The sequence below is a fragment of the Chiloscyllium plagiosum genome, chromosome 29 (assembly GCF_004010195.1).
Source record: "Chiloscyllium plagiosum isolate BGI_BamShark_2017 chromosome 29, ASM401019v2, whole genome shotgun sequence".
Lineage (NCBI taxonomy): Eukaryota > Metazoa > Chordata > Chondrichthyes > Orectolobiformes > Hemiscylliidae > Chiloscyllium > Chiloscyllium plagiosum.
In genome coordinates this window covers 48,655,734-48,670,133 of record NC_057738.1, presented here as the reverse complement: position 1 = coordinate 48,670,133, position 14,400 = coordinate 48,655,734, and the positions used below count along the sequence as shown (strand labels likewise).

General features: G+C 43.7%; 1 protein-coding gene across 1 annotated transcript in view; it reads left to right on the top strand.

Annotated features, from left to right (window-relative positions):
* Positions 1-14,400, top strand: part of LOC122564311 (tumor necrosis factor alpha-induced protein 3-like) — a 36,453-nt gene that overhangs the window by 8,997 nt on the left and 13,056 nt on the right. Inside the window, exons 3-6 of the mRNA XM_043718982.1 lie at positions 2,747-2,888; positions 6,520-6,690; positions 8,236-8,404; positions 12,537-13,438. Of these exons, the coding sequence (XP_043574917.1) occupies positions 2,747-2,888; positions 6,520-6,690; positions 8,236-8,404; positions 12,537-13,438 (1,384 nt within the window). The remainder of the gene's footprint in view (positions 1-2,746; positions 2,889-6,519; positions 6,691-8,235; positions 8,405-12,536; positions 13,439-14,400) is intronic.

Sequence of the window (14,400 nt, the reverse complement as noted above, 5' to 3'; positions counted from 1 at the left end):
CTTAAGTATACTATTCTTGCCTTTATACTCGAAGGATGTTTGTGATTTTTTGGATTGGAATAAATGCAAAATATTACATCTTGGTAAAACAAACAAGGGCAGGACTTACACTGATTAAAGGTTGGGCCTCGGATAGTGATATGGAACAAAGAGACCGAGGGGTTCTGGTCTTTGAAGTATGTGTCACATGCAGACAGGGTGGTTCAGAAGGGGTTTAACACATTTGCCTTCTGGGACAACACTACTATCATAGGGCAAGCCAGACAGAGAACAGCCAGGGAATTCCTAGAGGCATGGCATTCATCCACAAACTCCATCAACAAACACATCGACCTGGACCCAATATACCAACCACTACAGCGGACAGCTGAAACTGACAATCGGAAGCGGCAGGGACAGACCACTATAAACACCGGAGGAACCATCAAAGATTATGTCGCCTAGCCAGGGGACGAAACGTTTGCAACAAAAACTTCCAGCTCGGCGAACAGAACCACAGCAATGAGCACCCGAGCTACAAATCTTCGCACAAACTTGGAATTAAGATTCTAATGATAACCATGAATCCATAGTCGATTGTTGGAACAACACATCTGGTTCACTAACATCCTTTAGGGAAGGAAACTGCCAACCTTACCTGGTCTGGCCTACATGTGACTCCAAACCCACAGCAATGTGGTTAACTCCTAACTGCCCTCTGGGCAATTAGGGATGGGCAATAAATGCTGACTCAGCCAGTCATTCCCACATCCCATGAATGAATAAATAAAAACTGTGGTCTGAGTGTTTGATGCTGACACTGAGATGTTGGTAATCCCTCCCTCACATCATACATAGAGATTTTGAAAATGTTTTGTGCAATGTTTGGGAACTGTTTGAGAGAAGGTGAATAAAATATTAGAAAAATGTCCATTATTGACTCAAACCTCAGTGTGTGTATAACAGTGGGACTTTCTGGTGTTTTAGTTCAATATTTGTTTTTAAAGTAAAAGCCCAAAGGGGTTTTTGGGGCAGATTACTCATTTTCTTTCAATGGGTTTGCACCCAGTGAATCATTTGATATTGTGATGATTAACCATCGCACCGAAGATTGAAATGTAACTTCCATTGTCCTACATCCAATCACAGATCTTCCTCTTTGTTCTATTCCCTTCCCTGTCAGATTTCTAAAATTTTCAATTCTGGCATCCTTACCCTGACCTGAAACACTGGGCAGAATTTAATACCCGCCCTTGAGGCATGTTTGGTGGTAGAGGCGAATAAGGAGGCTGAATTGTAACAAATAGGGACCCCGTCAAATTCATGCCTCCACCGTGATTGGATCCATGAAGGGAAGATCCAGGGCCAAGCTTCCTGTCAACTGGAAATTGAGGCCCTTCAGTGGGTAATTAATACTCTGCTGCCATCATTAGTATTATCCAGAGGTGGGCAGGGGCTCTGTGTGTGGGTGCCAGGGGTCTCCTTGTTCAAAAGCAACAGCGCCTGATCAAGGGCTTGGCATCATAAATAGGAGAATGTGCTGGCATTCACCCCTACTTTTCCTGCTGACTGCCCCAACCCCTGCCATTGCTGTCCCCCTTGACATCCTGCCCTATGAACCCACCTCCCCTTACCTACTATTACCACTACAATAATTCACCCATGGTCAGGGTCCAGCAATAATCCTGGGCACCACATGAGTTTCATACCCACAGCAGCTAGTACCTTGTAGATGGTGGATGGCCTGCAGCTCTGTGGCTGGAAAACCTGGTCCTGGTCTTCCCGATCCTGGGGGACAGATACCGCCCCTTCCTCGAGGGAGGTGTACAGAGCGTGTCGCTATCTCTCCAGGAGTGGAATCCTGGTGTTTCTGTTCAGTTCAACTCCTTCACCTCTGCTTCACTTTTTACACACACGCTCTAAGCTGCTGCGTCTCTCTAACATGATACTTTTTTTATCTGCCCCTCAGTATTAACTTTGCAAAAAGCTTTACAGCTTCTCTCCGCACTCTGCTTAAAAATGAAATTCATTCTGCATTATTCATGTAACTTCATACTCTTAAAATTTGACTAAAATGACTTGTTTTGATCAGTGCTGTTCTAAATTCCAGAAAAGCTGGGAACACTGCATTAGGCATGATGTCTGGAGTGGGGAACTGAGGTTGTGTTTTGGATCAATAACCTTTTCATCAGAACAGCCTTTACTTTGTTTTAAGATACCTAAGGTATTTAGCATCTGACATACTGCCTTTTCATCATTTTAATATCAGTAAATCTGTAATGTAGCTGTTATTCACTGATCCTGATGTTCTGGAACTCAATCAGCCTGTGTCCTATCCTTTTTTCATTGTCGAGCATACTGGAAATCAGTGCTACATCTAATGAGAAAGGTCACAGGAGCTTCCCCAAATTAATTCAACTCCCTTCGTGAATATCGAGCTTCACCTCACTGCCCCACTGTTTCCTTTTTGAGGAGTAAATTTGGTGCAGTTTCCCACACCCAATGGTTTGGAGCAGTAAGTATTTGGTGAGTCGATAGGAGCATGATAAAGGTCAAATTCCTAATTTGATCAATTCCTGATTAGGTTTTTCTTTGGAGGGATGACTGTGGGGAATTTAACTCGCGCAATTGCCCAGTTGCCCTGTTTAACTGCTTGATGACAGTATCTTTATGAAGTTAATTTACTTCATATTTCTAAATGATATGTTCTAATTCTCCTTTATGGCTTTTCTGTTGCGAAATCAACTTTGTTTTTTTATACATACAGATCTGGGATCAAGAATGGCAGAATGTGATTGAATCTTCCAATCCTGGGTCTCCTGCAGGCCATCCTTTGGCAAACATTTATCAGGATGTCCACATCTTTGTGTTAGCCAACATTGTCAGGAGACCTATTGTTGTTGTTGTAGGTGAGTTTAAAATGTGGAACAAGACCAGTTAGATGGTTTGTAATATGGTGTCTTCAAATAACCACAATCTCAGCTCATTTTGTTATCTTAATGAAATCCAGTTGACTTCCTGAAGGTGTGGATATTCTGCCAAGAATTTCTACATATACCCAAATATTATCTCACTCAAGTGCCCTTTTGTCAAGTATTTAACCATGAGGATTGGTTTACAGCCTCACCACAAGGGGTGGCAGGGTTGCTCAGTGGTTAGCACTGCTGCCTTACAGTGCCAGGGACCTGGGTTCAATTCCCATCTCCGTGTGACTGCCTGTGTGGAATTAGCACATTCTTCCCGTGTCTGTGTGGGTTCCCTCCAGGTGTCGTGTGGTCCATCTGGCTGGATGTACTGCATTTGTAAAGTATGACATATTCTTGCCTTCAATTACTACCCCATTAAAAATGCAGTTCCTTCCGGGTGCTCTGGTTTCCTCCCACAATCCAAAGATGTGCAGGTCAGGTGAAGTGGCCATGCTAAATTGCCCATAGTGTTGGGTGCATTAGTCGGGGTAAATGTAGGGGAATGAGTCTGGGTGGGTTACTCTTTGGAGGGACTTGTTGGGACGAAGGGCCTGTTTCCATACTGTAGGGAATCTAATCTAATCTCATCTTTCAATAAAGCATTATCCAGGGTCAATGGTCATCAATGTCTCTCAAGGACCATTGCACTCGGCACCAAATGCACGAGTGGTGCTTATGTCCTGGAGCTTAGGCAGCATCACAGAACATTCCAAAAATTCACCCCATGCAACCATCAGCTTAGCTGGATAATCATCTCTCACATCAGTCCTAAAGTCATGAGTTCAAATCCTACTCGGAAAGCTGAATATATAATCAAGCTGACACTTTAATCCATGGTTCAAGCAGTGCTGAGCGTCAGAAGGTGTCATCTCTGAATGAGATGACATATTGCTGCCCTGTGGTCCACATCACCTGGTTTTCAAGATCCTCAATTCTCTCTGAAGGAGAACATGAAGTTTTGTCAATGTTCAACCAGTCTTCATCCTTCAGGCAATACCAGCAGAGGGAAGATGATGACCTAGTATTATGGTGAGACTATTAATCTAGACACTCAGGTAATCATCTGGGGACCTTGGTTCAAATCCTATCATGACAGAGAGTGGAATTTGCATTTGATTTTAAAAATGTAGGAATTAAGAGTTTAATGATGACAGTGAAAACATTGTCAACTGTTGAAAAAAAAAAACCCTCCTGGTTCAATGATGTCCTTCAGGAAAGAAATCTGTTGTCCTTACCTAGTCAAGCATACATGCGATTCCAGGCCTGTAGCAATGTGTTTGATTCTTAACTGTTCTCAGGGCAATCTGTGAGTACAGACCCTCTGACAGTGCGGCACTCCCTCAATACTGCATTGACTTTGGCCTAGATTGTTGCAATCACTTCAGTAGGACTTGAACCCATGAACTACTGACTCAGGCCAAATTATGACCAACTGTTCCATGTTTAAAATGATACAAATGATCAATTCCAATGTGATATTTTCTGTCAGATTAGTCTGTGTAAATTAATCACATAGTAAACTAACAGTATCTCACCTCCGCATAGTTCCCATTCTTCTATTTGCTGCTTATTCAGATGTTTGTCAAGATTCTTCTTCAATGTTTCTATTGTATGAGCCTCCACCACCACCTCTATAGTGATGAAGGCCTTGCAGCATCACCATTGGTGGGAGGCCATGGGTGCAAACTTTCATTGATAGTTTCCTTGTGGATGGTGAATATCTCCCAAATATATACACAGGATTGAATATGTCATTTAAAATAGAAACATCAGCATGCGCTGACCCCAAACTCCCCTTTACCTGATGTTCACCTCAACCTTAATTCCCAAAGCACACACCTCCTTGGAAATCAATCTTAATCAGATGTTAAATGGAAGTCCCAGCCGCTCTCTCAAGTGAAGTTAGATCTAAAAACAAAGAGCAGTCCAGCATAGGAACAAGTCCTTTGATCCACCAAGACTGTACACACACATGATGCCTTTCTAAACTAACATCTCACCTCCGCATAGTTCCCATTCTTCTATTTGCTGCTTATTCAGATGTTTGTCAAGATTCTTCTTCAATGTTTCTATTGTATGAGCCTCCACCACCACCTCTGGCAGCACATTCCAGATGCTTAACACCCTCTACGTAAAAAAACCTGCCTCTCATGTCTCCTCTCAACTGTTCAGAAAACAAGCAGCAGTTATTCCCCAGGGCCCTGCCATTATTTATCCTTCAGCAAATAAATGAAATACAAACTGACTGCAGTGTTTCCTGCATTACTACAGTGACTACATTTAGAAAAAGTATTTCACTGTATTGAAACATTTCAGTGAACTCTGGAGACAATACGAAATCCCGTGGATGGACTGTGCAATACTGAAAAGGTGCTGCTTTGTCAGACATGCTGTTTTAAGAAACATCGGACTGATGGGTTTTTTTGCTGTTTATGACTTATTACAGGCACACCATGAGTACAATGTGCACTGACAGAACTTCTTGCACTTGAAATAGAATTCATTGGGGCAACTCAAGGGCAACTGGGCATGGGCAATAACTGCTGTCCCAGCCAGTGATATCCACGTCAAATGAGGGAATAAGAAAATACATTTAAACATACAGCTTAGGCACAGGAGTAGATCATTCAGCACTAGAATCTGCTGTGCCATTCAATACGATCATTGCTGACCTGATTACCACACACTCCTGCCGACCCCGGTAACCTTTCAACACCCCTTTCTCTTCTCAAGAATGTCTCCAACTCTGCCTTAAAACTATTTGAAGGCTCTGCTTCCATCATGTTATAGGAAGGATACAGGAACCTGGAGAGTGTTCAGAAGAGATTTACCAGGATATTGCCAGGAATGGAGGGTTTGAATTATGGGGAGTGGTTGGGACATTTTTCACTGAAGTGTAGGAGATGGATTTCAAGACTAGAGGGCATAGTTTTAAGGTGAGGCATTTAAAAAAACACAAGGGGCAATTTTTTTTTAACACAGAGAGTATGTGGAATGAACTTCCAGAGGAAGTGGGGTTTCTAAGCTGTATAACTCTATAACTCTATGTTTTCAAGAAGAGAGCTCCAAAGACTCACAAAGCCTGTGAGAAAAAAAAACACATATCTACCTTAAATATTATTGGAAAGCTAAATGGAATCATTAAATGTAAATATTATGGAATAAAGAAATAAAATCTTCCTGAAAAATAATTTGGGGCCAGGAAATAGCAGCAAAGGCATGTTGTCATTGGATGGAAATGATTTGGGATATTTCACAGCAGAAAGGAATCTGAAACAATGCATGTTGTTGGTGAAGAAACATATATTCCACCTCATTTATGTCAATGCATCCATTTTATGCAAAGGCCTTCTTCCCATGGTTTTCATTGAAACATTATTTATCCAATACCCTGCATTCTTCAGCCAAATCATATTTATTAGCGAGTTTTGAGATCATATTTATAATGAGTTTGCATTGCAACTGAAGTATCTTATTTTTCCTTTGGGGGCATTAAAATATTATTGGTCACTATGGAAGTAAATGCAACATTGTAGGATCCAGTAATCTTTCATTTGTTTTTTTTTTAAAACAGGAAACTCAAAAGGAAGTTCCAAAAGTGTTTCAGAGAGGATGACATCGAGTCCAGCTGGGATTTATCTGCCTTTGCACTGGCCTCCTCATCTCTGCTACTCTTACCCCATTTTGCTCAGCTATGCACATCAATATTTCACACCACTCATCAGTGTCAATGATGTAGGACCAGGTAAGCTGGTGAACTTGTCCAATTTATACAAGGATCTGCATCACACCTGGAGCCAAAATGGTGGTTGTTATGAATTATCTTTCCCAGAAACAAACCATAAATTCAGATTGACAGTGTGATCTACTGCTAACCTGAGCATCTATTGTTCAGAACAGGGAACAAATAAACTCTCCAGCCTTGAGGGGAAGTATTCATACACATCAGCAGCAGAAGTATTCACCTGGGTCCAATTCCCTGGGTCACAGTCCAAGGAGTTAAACCAATACCGAAACCTTGTCAGAAACTCCAAATCCGCATCATCACTATCCAGTGCAAGTCGCCCCCCGGGCGGGGGGAAACTACAGTGTCCTGTCTTGAGGCTAATTTTTAAAATAATCCTTTAGTTGGGGTTTTGAACTCAGTGTTACCGCTCACTCCACCTTATGGAAGCTCCTCACCAGAATTAAGCAGCTCGGAAACACATAAAGCTGTGGGTCACGATGGCCTATTTAACCCTGTCTTCTGCCGTTGGACATTGACAATCATCGCATTGTCCTGGTGTGTTTGTTGTCCAAAGCCGAGTCTCGGCAAAGAGACCCAGCTCAATGTTAACCCTCGACTGGGAATGTGACAAATTGTTTGGAGATGACGGGGGAGTCTGAGGGTTCCTCTGTGGAGCCTGGAGGAACCCTGCAGCTGATAAGGAAACCAGAAACTTCGGGATTAAAAATCACACAACACCCGCTTATAGTCCAGCGGCGTTATCTGGAAACACTTCGGAAGCGCTCATCATCAAGGAGCAGCACTCCGAAAGCTAGTGCTTCCAAATTAACTTGGTCCACCCCAGTCCAACACCGGACCTCCAAATTCAGAAACTTCAGAGAAATTATAACTGAATGGGTCTACTCAGCCCCTCACAGCTATTGCTAACAGAGAAAAACACAAACAACAATTGCTGGAAAAGCTCAGCAGGTCTGGCAGCATCTGTGCAGAGAAATCAGAGTTAATGTTTCGGGTCCAGTGACCCTCCCTCAGAACAGGGCTGAAATGTGAACTTGGATTTCTCTCCACAGATGCTGCCAGACCCGCTGAGCTTTTCCAGCAATTTCTGTTTTTGTTTCTGATTTACGTTTTTTTCGGTTTTCATTGATTTTGGTCAAGCAGCATCTGTGTCTTTGTAGAGACTTAACTCAGTCAGTTTGGGGGAGATGGAAGTGCTTTGTTGTGTGGTCAGCGTTTAGAGAATTATTCAGGATTCTCCAATCTCCCAGAAGCATAGAACCTGGCTCCATTGTCTCCTCACAAACATCTCAAAGACCTAACCACATTGTATCTTTACACAGATTACAGTTTGTGTCTCCTTCCCGATCTCTCTGATAAGGCTCTGACATCACTATTAGGAACATTGTTGTTAAGGTTTATCAGGTTAACCCATTACTCCACGGAAAGTTTCAACTCAAATGTGGGAAAATAAAGGGGAAGATGGAAGCTGACATGATCTATTCTGCTGCCTCAGGAATACTGCAGATAATTGAAATAAAAGTTCCAAATGTCTTCCCCTTTCAGAAATCAATGCTTTTCCCCTGGCCGTTCCGAGTGAGCAGGGGAGTGTGGAGATTCCGATTCGCTTTCTGCTTGATGCTGAAAAATGTGACAGGAAGCAAGTACTGAGCAGTTATCTGATTGTGGTGACTCTGCCAGATTGTTACGGTGGGACATTTGCAGATGCAGTTCGGTGAGTCTAGTCTCTCAGTAACTTCCTGAAAAATATGGAATTCATGATTAGGTCGATCTCCACATTCCTGACTCTCCCAAGACCAAATTAATTGGATTCAGGAAGGTACATGGGGAGATAATACATCTGAAGGCAATGTTTGTTTAGCATTGGAGCTGACATGGGTGGCCAGGGTGTGAGGAGCGAATAGGAGTGAGTGTAGTGGAAGGGGATCATTACAGACCACCCACACATTCCGCAGCCTTTTCAAATCGCAATTAATTCTTTGTACGCTCTCGTGAAGGAAGGCAGTTTGTGATTGCGAGAGAAAGCCAGACATTGCTGGAAAAGCTCAGCAGGTCTGGCGGCATCTGTGGAGAGAAATCAGAGTTAATGTTTCGGGTCCAGTGACCCTTCCGTTCTGAACAGATGTTGCCAGACCTGCTGAGCTTTCCCAGAAACTTCTGTTTTTGTTTCTAATTTACAGCAGCCGTAGTTGTTTCGGTTTTATATTTCGTGATTGTGAAGCTTGCGGCTTGATTCGATTCGCTGGCAACTTTGGGTTAGCAAAAGATTTTAAATATTCTCATTGAATCAAACACAAGCCAACTCTGTGGGTGAGACATTGACAGAGTCAATCCATAGAGAGAGCTCTGGGTTTTGTTAAGCTAACAACAGCTGGATGTGAAGGCGCTACTCCAGCTCTCCTCGATCCAACAGACGAACGAGGCTGGGGTTTCATCACAGAAGACGAAACTCCACACAACCAATTGGACTCAACGCTGAATTCAAGGTGAGCGCACTTTCAGGGTTACTTGGGCTCTTTTTCACTGCAGTGGGGCCTCACATTCCGACAAAATATTTATAAACGTTCCCGAAGGATGGGTAAGGTCTGTATGTTATGATCCTTTTTTTATAATCCACCATTCTTCAAATGCAGTTACGAGCGGTGTTCCGCAAGGATCTGTTTTGGGACCATTGCTGTTTGTCATTTTTATAAATGACCTGGAGGAGGGGCTAGAAGGTTGGGTGAGCAAGTTTGCGGATGATACGAAAGTCGGAGGAGTTGTAGACAGTGAGGAAGGATGTGGCAGGTTACAGCGGGATATAGATAAGCTGCAGAACTGGGCAGAAAGGTGGCAAATGGAGTTCAATGTAGCTAAGTGCAGCCTCATCTGGAGTATTGTGTGCAGTTTTGGTCGCTATACTATAGGAAGGATGTGGAGGCATTGGAACGGGTGCAGAGGAGGTTTACCAGGATGTTGCCTGGTATGGTAGGAAGATCGTATGAGGAAAGGCTGAGGCACTTAGGGCTGTTTTCATTGGAGAAAATAAGGTTTAGGGGCGACTTGATAGAGGTGTACAAGATAATTAGGGGTTTAGATAGGGTTGACCATGAGAACCTTTTTCCACGTATAGAGTCAGCTATTACGAGGGGGCATAGCTTTAAGTTAAGGGGGGGTAGGTATAGGACAGATGTTAGGGGTAGGTTCTTTACTCAGCGAGTCGTGAGTTCATGCAATACCCTGCCAGTAGCAGTGGTGGACTCACCCTCTTTATGGGCATTTAAACAGGCATTGGATAGGTATATGGAGGATAGTGGGCTAGTGTAGATTAGGTGGGCTTGGATCGGCGCAACATCGAGGGCCAAAGGGCCTGTACTGCGCTGTATTCTTCTATGTTCTATAAACCTTACACAAGAACAGGCAGCAAATATCAATGGGATTCTTTGTTGGATTGCTTTGATTTGTTATTATTCCAACTGATGGCAAATCCAGTATTTCAGCCTTATAGTTTGTACTGACGTGCTGGGTTCGCCCATCATTCAGGATGGGAATATTTGTGGAGCTTCTCCATAAGAAATAGGAACAGATGTAGGCCATTCGGCCCCCTCGACCCTGCTCCGCCATTCAATAGAAGCATGGCTGATCCGGGACTCCTCGCATCCACTTTCCTGCTCTTTCCCCACAACCCTTAATTCCCCACTGATCAAGAATCAATCTCAGTCCTCAAATCTACACAGGGACTCTGGCCCCACAGCTGTCTGTGGCAAGGAATTCCAAAGACACTCAATCTTCTGAGACAAGAAATTCTTCCTAATCTCAGTCTTAAATTGGTGTCCCTTTATTTTGAGATTATGCCTTCTGCTCATAGATGCTCCCATGAGGGAAAACATCCTCTCAGCATTGACCCTGTCAAGCCCCTTAACAAATCAATATGTTTCAATGAGATCACCTCCCATTCTTCTAAACCCTAGACAATATATAGTGTCCAAACCTGTTCAGCTTTGCTCACAAGACAAACCCTCTATTCTGGTGATCATCCAAATGAACCTTCTTTGAGCTACCTCCAATGATCTTTTTTTTGTTTAGATTGTCAATTTTATTGTCAGGTGTATTCGAGTACAGGAGTACAGTGAAAGGTATACTACCATTCTCCAGCACCATCTTAGTGGACAAGAAACAGGATTAAAAATAGAAGCAGAAAGAAAAGAAACAGCCAAAAGAAAAGGGAATGTCCAGATCACTCCCCCACCTCCACCATGAATCCTTGCTACCAGAAAAACAAAGCCACTAAGTCCCATCCCTCAGGGTGCGAACACTCCAAATAAAACAATATCCTTCCAAAAATAAGGGATGGGGCAGGCCTGATGCTCAGAGCTTTGATCTGATCCATCGGTTGAGGAAGCACTTGATCCTGTTTACTGCACACTGTTTACAGGGATGCCCATGCCCACCCATGCCCTCTACCTCCTCCATGACTTTCAGTTCCCTGGCCCCCAGTCCCTCATCTTCACGATGGACATCTGGTCCCTGTACACGTCCATCCACAATAACAAAGGCTTCCAAGCCCTCCGTCTCTTTCCGTCCCGCCAACCCAACCACTACCCTTCCACTGACACATTCATTCAATTGGCTGAACTGGTCCTCACCCTCAACAACCTCTCCTTTGGATCCTTCTACTTCCTTCAGACCAAAGGGGTAGCCATGGGCAGCTTCATGGGCCCCAGCTATGCCTGCTTCTTCATCGGGTATGTGGAGCAGTCCATCTTCTGCAGTTACACTGATACCATTCCCCACCTTTTCCTCCGCTACATCGATGACTGTATTGGCACCACCTTGTGCTCCCACGAAAAGGTTGAACACTTCTTCAACTTCATGAACACCTTCCACCCTGACCTCAAGTTCACCGAGACCATTTTGGACATGTTCCTTCCCTTCCTGGACCTCTCTGTCTCCATCTCCAGCCACCAACTCAACATGGACATTGACTTCAAACCCACCGAATCCCACAGCTACCTGGTCAACACTAGCTCTTCTCCCCTCCGCTCCTCCCCCGATTAAAAACATTATCCTTAACTCCCAATTCCTCCGCCTTAACTGCATCTGATCCCAGGAGGAGCAATTCCACTCCAGGTCATCACAGAAGGCCTCCTATTTACAGGACCGCAATTTCCCCTCCCACATGTTCAACAATACCATCCAGCACATCTCCTCCACTTCCCACACCTCTGCCCTTGAACTCCGCTGGTCCTCACCTTCCACCCCACCGATCTCCAGATGCAATGCATTATCCTCCACCATTTCTGCCACCTACAAACAGACCCCACCACCAGGGATATATTTCCCTCCCCACCCCTCTCTGCATTCCGCAGGGACCATTCCCTCAGTGACTCCCTCGTTATGTCCACGCCCCCCAACAACCCATCCTTCACCCCCCGGCACCTTCTCTTGCCGCCACAAGAGGTGTAAGACCTGTGCCCACACCTCCCCCCCCCTCACTTCCATCCAAAGCCCCAAAGGATACTTCCACATCCAACAGAGATTTTCCTGCACATCGGATGCAATTTAAGTACCAATTTGCTAACTTTTTTTTTTAAACTTTACATCTCTGCACCAAGAAATACCAATAAATTTCTCTCGAAGCTCATGCTGCAACTAACACAATGTGGTTTGAAATTCCTGAGAGATTAATTGGGATATTGTTGTGTCAATGATCTAGCACCCTGGCCTTTTCAGTTCAGTTTCCTTGCTCTATAAAGTAAGCTAAATTAAATTGTCTTGTCTTCTATTGATAAACAGTTCATAAAAATTAAATCATTCAAAGCAGTAAAATTGGCTTTTAAATAAATGCAGCTTTGTTCTGTTTGCAGGTTGTATATAAATCCTTTGCCTGATGATCTTAACTTGGTTCAAGATTATTTCCAGCTGGTTAATCACCAATACAAATTCTGGCAGCAAAACACAGACAAAGAAAGGAGTGGGAGAAATGAAGATGGGCTTGCTTTCCTCTCTAATCTGTCTATTGTGGGAGACAAATGTTTGACTCCTGGATGCACGTACTTTTGCTCAAAATTCACAAAGCCGTTCTGTCACACATGTCGTGATGCCTTCCGAAAAACAGATGTGTCTTCAGGGGCCAACAATTGTAAACAAAGTGATGGCCAAGGAGACAATGTGAAGGAGTTAGAGTCCCGAGGTACAACACTCCATGGATTGAAAGACATCAGGAAAACCCCATCAACTCCCCTCCAACCAGCACCACCATTGTCAGCGCACAGTCCTTTCTGCAGTGAGAACAATGCCCTCAAGTGCAAAACATCTCATTGTCCATTCACTGGGAATGTGACGATGAATGGACTTTGTCCAAGTTGCTTCCAAGAAAGAAGTGGCCACATTCCAGAGGAAGGCAGTAATTCTTATCCAAAAGCTGAAGGTGAATTTGTGGAAGAGGAGATGGATTTGTGGGGAGAAAGATGCAACAGTTGCAAGCAAGTGATAAGAACATTCAATGGTTTATGTTTCCCTTGCTCAGAGATGAGGGATTCTCTCTCAAAGTCACAGAGCAGAACCAAGCAAACACCTTCGGGGTCACTGCAAGCTGCCGTGGCCAAGATTGGTAACTATGGACCACTTGTTCCACAGGGGCAGAGACAGACGTTTAGTCAGCTGGGTGAATCAGCAAAGTGCAAAAATCAAAACTGCCAGTACTTTGGGACTGAAGAACAGAATGGATTCTGTACCACGTGTTTCTTTAGATACGTGGAAGAAATTGGTAAGTAGTTTGCTTTTTGTAAAGCATGCTTCCAGAAATCATAAACACCATGACCTGATTTTTTCCAAGTATCTGCCGATACAAGGAAACCAGGCTGTTTGGTACTGGAGATCAACAGTTCAATTTTAACTGTGATACACCCAGCAGCTGAGGCTCTGGGATCACACTGTGCAGAAATCTGTCTACAGTTTTTTATACAATCATTTGAATTTGAGTTTGATTTAGTGTTGTCACATGTACCCAGAGACAATGAAAAGTGTTGTTTTTCATGCTATACAGGCAAATCGTACCAGGGTAGCATGACAGAGTGCAGAATATAGTGTTGCAGCCACAGAGAAGGTGCAGGTAGACAGATGAACATTAACATTTGAGAGGACATTTCCTTGTAACCTTCTTAAATTGCCTAATTCCACTCTTCACCTACATCCGAGCCCCTCTCAGCTTAACAGTTGCTGAAACCCCCACCCATATCTTTGTTAGTCTTCAGACTTCAGCCGTCCGTCTCTGCCCTGACTGACGCCTTATCTTATACCACCTCTTCTCCACTGAACAAGGAGTTAATCTCCATCAGGAAACCCAGTCTCCATTAACATGGGGAGATCCACTATACAATTCTGTTACACTTGCCTTAAAGACAGCAAAGTCCAGTTTTCTCTTTAGAAGTAAACTCTAGATGAAAAAGAACATAAAGATTACTAAAAGGAACTTAAAGTTGGAGCTTAATCCTAACCCTTTGTGCAGCTTAATAAACTCTAGCTTGTGCTTGAATTTACTATTGAAACAAAGCAATCAAATGAGCTTCCTTTTTCGATGTGTTAATTGAGAATCATAGAAGTCCAACAGAGTGGGAAGAGGCCTTTCAGCCCATCCAGTCTGCACTGACCCTCCGAAGTGCAGCCCACCCAGATGCAGCTCCCCCAACCAATACCTGTAACCCCCATTTACCATGGGCAATCCATCTA